Source organism: Budorcas taxicolor, chromosome 1 (assembly GCF_023091745.1).
Source record: "Budorcas taxicolor isolate Tak-1 chromosome 1, Takin1.1, whole genome shotgun sequence".
Lineage (NCBI taxonomy): Eukaryota > Metazoa > Chordata > Mammalia > Artiodactyla > Bovidae > Budorcas > Budorcas taxicolor.
In genome coordinates, this window is record NC_068910.1 from 134,737,940 (window position 1) to 134,748,753 (window position 10,814).

At 40.8% G+C, this 10,814-nt stretch overlaps 1 protein-coding gene across 1 annotated transcript in view; it reads left to right on the top strand.

Moving 5' to 3' along the window:
* The window catches only part of IQCG (IQ motif containing G), a 42,075-nt gene extending 31,674 nt beyond the window's left edge, over positions 1-10,401 (top strand). The window contains exons 8-10 of the mRNA XM_052647539.1: positions 4,642-4,773; positions 5,746-5,847; positions 10,270-10,401. Of these exons, the coding sequence (XP_052503499.1) occupies positions 4,642-4,773; positions 5,746-5,847; positions 10,270-10,401 (366 nt within the window). The remainder of the gene's footprint in view (positions 1-4,641; positions 4,774-5,745; positions 5,848-10,269) is intronic.
* The last annotated feature ends 413 nt before the right edge of the window (positions 10,402-10,814 follow it).

Sequence of the window (10,814 nt, forward strand, 5' to 3'; positions counted from 1 at the left end):
GACTGGATGCCATGATCTTAGTTTTCTAAATGTTGAGCTTCAGCCAACTTTTTTACTCTCCTCTTTCACTTTTATCAAGAGGCTTTTTAGTTCTCTTTCTGTCAAAAGTGTGGTGTCATCTGCGTATCTGAGGTTATTTCTCCTGGCAATCTTGATTCCAGCTTGTGCTTCATCCAGCCCAGCGTTTCTCATGATGTACTCTGCATATAAATTAAATAAGCAGGGTGACAATATTCAGCCTTGACGTACTCCTTTCCCGATTTGGAACCAGTGTGTTGTTCCATGTCCAGTTCTAACTGTTGCTTCCTGACGTGCATACAGATTTTTCAAGAGGCAGGTCAGGTAGTCTGGTATTCCCATCTCTCAGAATTTTCCAGTTTGTTGTGATCCACACAGTCAAAGGCTTTGGCATAGTCAATAAAGCAGAAATAGATATTTTTCTGGAACTCTCTTCCTTTTTCAATGATCCAGTGGATGTTGGCCATTTGATCTCTGGTTCCTCTGCCTTTTCTAAAACCAGGTTGAACATCTGGAAATTCATGGTTCACGTATTGCTGAAGCCTGACTTGAAGAGTTTTGAGCATTACTTTAATAGCGTGTGAGATGAGTACAATTGTGCGATAGTTTGAGCATTCTTTGGCATTGCCTTTCTTTGGGATTGGAATGAAAACTGACCTTTTCCATTCCTGTGGCCACTGCTGAGTTTTCCAAATTTGCTGGCATATTGAGTGTAGCACTTTCACAGCATCATCTTTCAGCATTTGAAATAGCTCAACTGGAATTCCATCACCTCCACTAGCTTTGTTCGTAGTGATGCTTCCTAAGGCCCACTTGACTTCACACTCCAGGATGTCTGGCTCTAGGTGAGTGATCACACCATTGTGATTATCCTTTTTGTACAGTTCTTCTCTGTATTCTTGCCACCCTTCTTAATATCTTCTGCTTCTGTTGGGTCCATACCATTTCTGTCCTGTATTGAGCCCATCTTTGCATGAAATGTCCCCTTGGCATCTCTAATTTTCTTGAAGAGATCTCTAGTCTTTTCCACTCTATTGTTTTCCTCTATTTCTTTGCACTGATCACTGAGGAAGGCTTTGTTATCTCTCCTTGCTATTCTTTAGAACTCTGCATTCAGATGCCTATATCTTTCCTTTTCTCCTTTGCTTTTTGCTTCTCTTCTTTTCTCAGCTATTTGTAAGGCCTCCTCAGACAGCCATTTTGCTTTTTTTGCATTTCTTTTTCTTGGGGATGGTCTTGATCCCTGTCTCCTGTATAATGTCACAAACCTCTGTCCATAGTTCATCAGGCACTCTATCAGATCTAGTCACTTGATCTATTTCTCATTTCCACTGTATAATCTTAAGGGGTTTGATATAGGTCATACCTGAATGGTCTAGTGGTTTTCCCTACTTTCTTCAATTTAAGTCTGAATTTGGCAATAAGGAGTTCATGATCTGAGCCACAGTCAGCTCCCTGTCTTGTTTTTGCTGACTGTGTAGAGCTTCTCTATTTTTGGCCGCAAAGAATATAATCAATCTGATTTTGGTGTTGACCATCTATCTGGTGATGTCCGTGTGTAGAGTCTTCTCTTGTGTTGTTGGAAGAAGGTGTTTGCTATGACCAGTGCGTTCTCTTGGCAAAACTCTATTAGCCTTTGTCCTGCTTCATTCTGTACTCCAAGGCCAATTGCCTGTTACTCCAGGTGTTTCTTGACTTCCTAGTTTTGCATTCCAGTCCTCTATAATGAAAAGGACATCTTTTTTGGGTGTTAGTTCTAAAAGGTCTTGTAGGTCTTCATAGAACCGTTCAACTTCAGCTTCTTAGTTAGGGGAATACTTGCATCCTTGAAAAGCCCTGTGCTTGGTTTCTTATGTAGGCCAGGTAAGACCACGGGTGATACCACTCCTGATTTCAGTGGAGTTGATAGGATCATGGAGTGCCAGAGGACATGTGGCTGCATTTAACTACAGGGAGGTGCTGGGAGAAAGCAGTACTTTATCTATACAACAGAGAAAAAGTCCAAATCTAATAGCCAAAAACTTGATTTGAATCACCACAATGAAGAGTCATGGCCTCTCACCCAGTTTCCAAACTAAGTAAATTCACAGACCCAGAGCCCCTTGATTGAGGGCGGCAGGTCCCCCTGAAGATAAACTCAGTAGCAATTGTTCACTTGTACAAGTAATGCAATTGAATCTTCCTCTAAGCCTTACCCTAAGGACCTACTTATTAGAGTGACTATGCACTGGAAAAAAGAAAATACCCAGACCTTCCAAGGTCACTAAACATTGGCTCTGAATTGATGCTAATTCCTGGGGATTCAAGGCATCACTGTGGACCCTTCTCAAAATGGGCGATTACGATGATCAAGTGATAGATGGAGACTTAAGTCTGATTTACTCTGGGCTCACTTTTCTACGGATCCACTCTGTGGTTATTTTCCCCAGTTACTGAACATATGGTTGGAGTAAGACATAGCTGGTGACAGAATTTTCACCTTGGCTCCTGATTCATGGAGTGAGGGCCATTATGATAGGAAGGGCCTAGTAGAAGCCTCTGGGACTTCCCATCCCTACCAAGATAGTGAACATTAGCAGTACTGCAGTCTCAGTGTAACTGCTGAAATTAATGCCAACATCAAAGGCTTCGAAGTGGAGGTAGTGACATTTATCACGTCCCCGTTGAAGTCAGCTGTTTGGCCTGTGCTGTTAATGATCTTGCAGAGTGACTGTGGACTAATGTAAATATAATCGAACGGTGACTGCAACTGCAGACACTGTTCCAGACGTCACATCTTTCCTGGAGAAAATCTTGAACGGCAGCTGTTAACTTGACTAAACTCCCTGTCTCCAAACTCATTTGGAAAAAACTGCAGAAACAGTTTACTTTTACCTGGCTGGGCCGGCAGTACACACTCACAGTCGCATCAGGGCTGTGTCGTTTCTGCTCTCTGCCACATTATGGTTGCAGAGATCATCGCCTGCTTTGACTTTCCACGACACCCCCTAGTAGTTTACTGTGTTATGCCGATTGTATCTGATGAACAGAAGCAAGGATTTTAGATGACTTAGTGAGACACATGAATGAGAAGGTGGGAGACAAACTAGTTTTGATAATAATTCTGTATCATTATCGTTCAGTTAGGGGACAGAAACCACATTGGTAATTTGAGCAGGGAACATATTAAAAAAAGAATCATTAACTGCTAATAAGGGATTGGCTAAAAAGGAGGGATACAAGAGAACTCTAGGGCTGGAGGAAAGTGTCCAAGGGAGGAATAAATATTTGCTTTGTTGCCTGGGTCAGAGCTGGTTTACAGTTAGTGGGGTAAAGCTGGCAAGCAGGGAACTGTAGACTGTGTTTGGCAAGCAAGACTCTGTCTGTTGTGTTAGTAAAAGTTGGTGAACAAGTGCCATTGAGTATGTCACATCCGTGACACCATCAGCTGTGCCCAGACACAAAGGCAGAAGCAGTGGGAACCAAGGAGAGAAGCTCTTGTCATGTCCCTCTAGCACCCTCTACTGACAAAGCTGAATACTGTGCCAGTTTGCAGAAAGAAGTGTTTGCTGCAATCATCCAGTCTTACAAAGCTAGTCAGTGAAGGGTAATTTGGAATTGAGAGGCAAGAAATTGATAACTGACACAAATGGGGATTTTATGACATTTGGGGTGTAGGTTTATGGAAGGTAAGCCTTATCAAGTTAATAAAGTTTCCTTTTAGTCACATCTTGCTAAGTTTTTTTTTTTCTTCTTAATCAGGAATGAAGATTGATTGAGTTTTATGAGATGGATTTTTTAAAAATCCATTGAGAAGATATGATTTCTTTTAATGTGTTAATAAGTTAAAATATATTAGTAGACTTGTTGATGTTGAATCATCTTTAAATATGGGGGATAAATCTACTCTTCATAATTTATGATTCTTTTACTAGACTGTTAGAATTATAGATTTTAATTTTGTATTTATGTATTCCATAAATGAGATTATTCTATAGATTCATTTTTGGTGCTTCTTTGTTATACTGTGATCAGTTATGCTAACTAGCTTAATAGAAATAGAACAAAATAGATTATTACCTGTTCCTTGAAACTGGTAAAATTCAGTCATAAACAGTCTGGTTGGGTAAAGGAGAGATGTTTGGCTCCCTTTTCAGTTTTTTTAATGATTAATGATGTCATTACTTAAAAAAACTCTTTTTGAGTCATGTTTGGTAACTTATGTCTTCCTGGAAATAATCCATTTCATCAAAATATTCGTTTTGAATTTATTAGTACAAAGATATGCGCTGTAGTCTCTTACAATTTAAATTTTATTTCTGAACTCATCTTTTCCATCCTTTATTTTTAAAAGTTTGTGTGTTCTGTGTTTCTTGCTAAGACTTGTCAAAGGTTTGACCACATTTTAATGTTTTTTTCTTTTCCAAATAGAAGCTTCAGCATCCCTGAAGTTTCCCTCCCACCCCATTCCCAATCAATAAACCACCAATCCCCGCCCCTCCCCAAAGTAACCATTATTCTGACTTCTTTCCCTATAGAAGTCATGCTTGTTCTTGAAACTCATATACATGATTTCATACAGTATATACTGTTTCATGTCTGGCCACATTTTAATGTTTTTTTTTTTTTTTTCCTTCCAAATAGAAGCTTGAGGAGAAGCTAGAGTTCTGGATGGAGAAATTTGATAAGGACACAGAAATGAAACAGAATGAACTAAATGCCCTCAAATCTGCTAAGGCCAGTGACTTAGCACACCTTCAAGAACTTGCAAAGACGGTAAGGAAGGGGAAGTCTCAATAGAATTAAGGCAGAGCACGGAGGAGTGGGTGGGAGCTAAGCTGCAATCACTGGGGTACAGTTTTTGGTCATGAAGTGGAGATGTGCCTGTCAACCACTGGGATTCTTTTCCGAAGATGATGATGTCCTCATTGATGGGACAATAACAGCAGCAGCCGACACCTGATAGGGCTTAATCTGGCCTGGGCACTTTTCTAGTATTTTACTTTTTTCTTTTTCAGTCGTTCAAGTCATACCCAACTCTTTGTGACCCCATGGACTATACAGTTCATGGAATACTCCAGGCCAGAATACTGGAGTGGGTAACCTTTCCCTTCTCCAGGGGATCTTCCCAACACAGGGATCAAACCCAGATTTACATATATAACTTATTTTAACGCTATCCAAAACCCCTTGAGCTAGATACTATTTTAATTAATACTTTAGGATCTCTGAAGATAATTTATAAATGATTTATAAAACCTAATTATGGTTTTATCATTGAACAAGTGTAGAACTTCTCAAATTTCTTTTAAAAGATGGTTATTTGTAGGTGTGCCTTCTGTTAGTTTTTTATTACATTACTTTGATGTCATTAGTCACATATCAAGTTAGTATTTCATTTTTATTAGAAGACTTTAAAGCAAATTTATTCAAGCTGAAAAAATTCGGGGGACAATTATAAAGCTAACGTGAATACTGACAATATAGGAATCAAGTAAATTTTTTCTTTTTTGGAGGGTTTAATTTGGTATGGTTCATTTTAAAGTTTTTAATTAAAAATGTAGGGTTAGGGAGTTCTCTGGTGGCCTAGTAGTTAGAATTCTGGGCTTTCACTGCCTTGGCCCTGGGTTCAGTCCCTGGTAGGAGAACTGAGATCCTGCAAGCGATGTGGCATGAACAAGGGAAGCAGGTCTGGGTGAGCCACAGCTTGGCTGGGTCCTGTAACACGATTAATGTCTACTTTTGCAGATAAGGGAATATGAACAAGTCATCATTGAAGATCGTATAGAAAAGGAGAAGACCCGGAAGAAGAGAGAACAGGATGACTTGGAATTGAGGAGCATCATAAAGGTAAAAAACCATACTTTGCATCTTGGGGCCTTTTCAGTTCTGTAACTGGCTGAACACTGAGGAATGCAAAGCACCTCTTGTTTATTATCAAACACAGAGCAGGAGATCTGTGAGGAAGCATGACCTAATCACTGGAATTTGCCATCGTCCGTGGTGCAGGGAGACAGTTAAGAGGACATGCCCCCCAGTTTTTAATCTAGGAAAGAGGTGGTTAACAGTGGATGCAAAGCCTAGACCTTGTCCCCAGAGGTCACACTTATGAATACTATTTCTAATCAACAGAGCTCTTAAAAGAATTTTTTAATATCCCACTGCTTCTTAAGATCCTATTTATATTCAGTTCAGTCGTGTCCAACTCTTTGCGACCCCATGAATCGCAGCACTCCAGGCCTCCCTATGTATCACCAACTCCCGGAGTTCACTCAAACTCACATCCATCGAGTTGGTGATGCCATCCAGCCATCTCATCCTCTGTTGGCCCCTTCTCCTCCTGCACCCAATCCCTCCCAGCATCAGAGTCTTTCCCAATGAGTCAACTCTTTGCATGAGGTGGCCAAAGTACTGGAGTTTCAGCTTTACCGTCATTCCTTCCGAAGAACGCCTAGGACTGGTCTCCGTTAGGATGGACTGGTTGGATCTCCTTGCAGTCCAAGGGACTCTCAAGAATCTTCTCCAACACCACAGTTCAAGAGCATCAATTCTTCGGCGTTGAGCTTTCTTCACAGTCCAACTTTCACATCCATACATGACTACTGGAAAAACCAAAGCCTTGACTAGATGGACCTTTGTTGGCAAAATAACGTCTCTGCTTTTGAATATGCTGACTAGGTTGGTCATAACTTTCCTTCCAAGGAGTAAGCGTCTTTTAATTTCATGGCTGCAGTCACCATCTGCAGTGATCTTGGAGCCCAGAAAAATAAAGTCTGACACTCTTTCCACTGTTTCCCCATCTATTTGCCAGATGCCATGATCTTCGTTTTCTGAATGTTGAGCTTTAAGCCAACTCTTTCACTCTCCTCTTTCACTTTCATCAAGAGGCTTTTTAGTTCCTCTTCACTTTCTGCCATAAGGGTGGTGTCATCTGCATATCTAAAGTTATTGGTATTTCTCCCGGCATATTGATTCCAGCTTGTGCTTCGTCCAGCCCAGCGTTTCTCATGATGTATTCTGCATAGAAGTTAAAAAAGCAGGGTGACAATATACAGCCTTGATGTACTCCTTTCCATTTTGGAACCAGTCTGTTGTTCCATGTCCAGTTCTAACTGTTGCCTCCTGGCCTGCATATAGGTTTCTCAAGAGGCTGGTCAGGTGGTCTGGTATTCCCATCTCTTTCAGAATTTTCCAGTTTATTGTGATCCACACAGTCAAAGGCTTTGGCATAATCAATAAAGCAGAAATAGACGTTTTTCTGGAACTCTCTTGCTTTCTCAATGATCCAGCGGATGTTGGCAATTTGATCTCTGGTTCTGCCTTTTCTAAACCAGCTTGAACATCTGGAAGTTCACGGTTCACGCATTGCTGAAGCCTGGCTTGGAGAATTTTGAAAATTACTTTCCTAGTGTGTGAGATGAGTGCAATTGTGCGATAGTTTGAAAATTCTTTGGCATTGCCTTTCTTTGAGATTGGAATGAAAACTGACCTTTTCCAGTCCTGTGGCCACTGCTGAGTTTTCCAAATTTGCTGGCATATTGAGTGTAGCACTTTCACAGCATCATCTTTCAGCATTTGAAATAGCTCAACTGGAATTGCATCACCTGCACTAGCTTTGTTTGTAGTGATGCTTCCTAAGGCCCGCTTTACTTCGGATTCCAGGATGTCTGGCTCTAGGTGAGTGATCATACCATCATGATTATCTGGGTCGTGAAGATACTTTTTGTACAGTTCTGTGTATTCTTGCCACCCTTCTTAATATCTTCTGCTTCTGTGAGGTCCATACCATTTCTGTCCTTTATTGAGCCCATCTTTGCATGAAATGTTCCCTTGGTATCTCTAATTTTCTTGAAGAGATCTCTAGCCTTTCCCATTTTGTTGTTTTCCTCTATTTCTTTGCACTGATTGCTGAGGAAGGCTTTCTGTCTCCTTGCTGTTCTTTGGAACTCTGCATTCAGATGCTTATATCTTTCCTTTTCTCCTTTGCTTTTCGCTCCTCTTCTTTACACAGCTATTTGTAAGGCCTCCCCAGACAGCCATTTTGCTTTTTTGCATTTCTTTTCCATGGGGATGGTCTTGATCCCTGTCTCCTGTACAGTGTCACGAACCTCTGTCCATAGTTCATCAGGCACTCTAGTCCCTTAAAACTATTTCTCACTTCCATTGTATAATGATAAGGGGTTTGATTTAGGTCTATTTATATTAGCCCAGACTATCTGCTAGGTTTTGATAAGAGCTTTTCTCAAAAAAGGCGAAAGGGTAAGTAGTAGTTAAGAAACAGAAGTTTTATATGAACTTGTATTTATTAGTGATGGTGAAACTGGCAAGTCAGATTGTGGGAAATATTTTCAAGCAAATATAACATCAGCTGCACTGAAACCGTACTGTTGAGGATTGCCCTTCTCTCTGAAAGAGCATCTGCTGAGGCCCTGTGGTGTGCAAGCTGTGGCTTGGGATGTGTATAAGGGGGTGAACTAAGGAAGTAAGCTTTAAAGTGTAATACATTCAGGACCAGGTATTTAAACCCAAACTTGAGCTTTCCATTAGGAGAGTCAGATGTACAGTTAGCGTTTATTAAGCTTCTATGGTGTTTTCTATTTGTTGAGTTTCCTCGATTTAGAGCAAAACTGTAAGAAGTAGCTGAAGGCCATTTTTATTTTCATTAGTGGATTTGCTCCGTCTTTGGGGTTTAGTCTGATTTTAAAGCAGCCCAGACTATATTCACAACAGTTGTATCTAATGACCAAGATATTCAAGGGAGCTAACTAAATCCTTTTCGAAGGTGAGTTCTGATCCTTAAACATGTATTTCTGCTTTATTGACTATGCCAAAGCCTTTGACTGTGGATCACAATAAACTGTGGAAAATACTTAAAGAGATGGGAATACCAGATCATCTGACCTGCCTCTTGAGAAATCTGCATGCAGGTCAGGAAGCAACAGTTAGAACTGGACATGGAACAACAGACTGGTTCCAAAGAGGAAGAGGAGTACATCAAGGCTGTATATCGTCAAGGCTGTATATTGCCACTCTACTTATTTAACTTATAGGCAGAGTACATCATGAGAAACACTGGGCTGGAGGAAGCATAAGCTGGAATCAAGATTGCCAGAAGTATCAATAACTTCAGATATGCAGATGACACCACCCTTATGGCAGAAAGTGAAGAACTAAAAGAGCCTCTTGATGAAAGTCAGAGGAGAGTGAAAAAGTTGGCTTAAAAGCTCAACATTCAGAAAACTAAGATCATGGCATCCGGCCCCATCAGTTCATGGCAAATAGATGGGGAAACAGTGGAAACAGTGGCTGACTTTATTTTTCTGGGCTCCAAAATCACTGCAGATGGTGACTGCACCTGTGAAATTAAAATTGAAAAGCAGAGACATTACTTTGCCAACAAAGGTCTGTCTAGTAAAGGCTATCGTTTTTCCAGTGGTCATGTATGGATGTGTGAGTTGGACTATAAAGCCGAGTGCCGAAGAATTGATGCTCTTGAACTGTGGTGTTGGAGAAGACTCTTGAGTCCCTTGGACTACAAGGAGATCCAACCAGTCCATCCTAAGGGAGACCAGTCCTGGGTGTTCATCGGAAGGACTGATGTTGAAGCTGAAACTCCAATACTTTGGCCACCTGATGCGAAGAGCTGACTCATTGGAAAAGACCTTGATGCCGGGAAAGATTGAGGGCAGAAGGGGATGGCAGAGGATGAGATGGATGGAAGGCATCACCGACTCGCTGGACATAGGTTTGGGTGGACTCCGGGAATTGGTGATGGACAGGGAGGCCTGGCGAGCTGTGGTTCATGCGATCACAGAGTTGGACACTACTGAGTGACTGAACTGAACTGAATCATTAGAGATTGAAGTGCACCAGGAAACCTTGAATCATCTATAGTTTAGTTTATCTGCACATTTTTGACAGAGTTATCTATGGTTCAGGTAACTAGCATCCCTTTTGGAGTAAATGGTTTTTTGATTTGGGAAACTTGAATGTTCATAAGAACAGCAGTACCAGATAATCAGGTTTCTACATGCAAAGGCAAAGTCAGGCCTAATCAGATTCCTTTTATTTTTACTCTTTGAGAACTTTAGAGTATAGGACTTCAAGCTGCAGAACAGACTAGCACTGCTTAAAGGTATGCTTGGCCATTTCTGTGTCTCAGAGACCATCTTCACAGAAGTTATTTGATGAAAAAACCATCCCCTTACGTAGAAAAAAATGCAGCTTGTCAGGCATACTACAAAGTATACTCACTTCCCTGTTCTCTTTCAGCTCCAGGCCTGGTGGCGAGGCACTGTGGTGCGGAGAGAAATTGGTGGTTTCAAAATGCCTAAGGACAAAGATGACAGCAAGGATGTAAAAGGCAAAGGCAAAGAGAAGGACAAGAGAAGAGGCAAGAAGTGACCAAGTTATCTTTTCTGTTGGTGCTCTGGAGATGGGAAGGACCTGAACGGAGTTAAGAAATATCTTTTACCATCACAGATAACTCACCTATGGGTTGTTTCTTATTTGGATACTCCTAGGTGAGGCTTGGTTACACTAGGTCACTTTCCCTGCTATACTAGTTTTCAAACCCTGAATTAGGATTATACTGTGATTTAGGGCTTCTTCATAACTTGAGAAAAAAAAAAACTGCTGGGAAGAAGTATTTTTAGAAGTCTTGTGAAGATTCCTTTTGCTCTTGCTCACCATAAAAAAAAAAGCACATAATCTTAGTTATAGTGATGCATTAAAACGTAATTCCTGTAACGTCTGATTCTGACTATTCAATTTGCCTATCATGAAAAATGATACTTAGTAGTAAAAGCAAAAGTGAG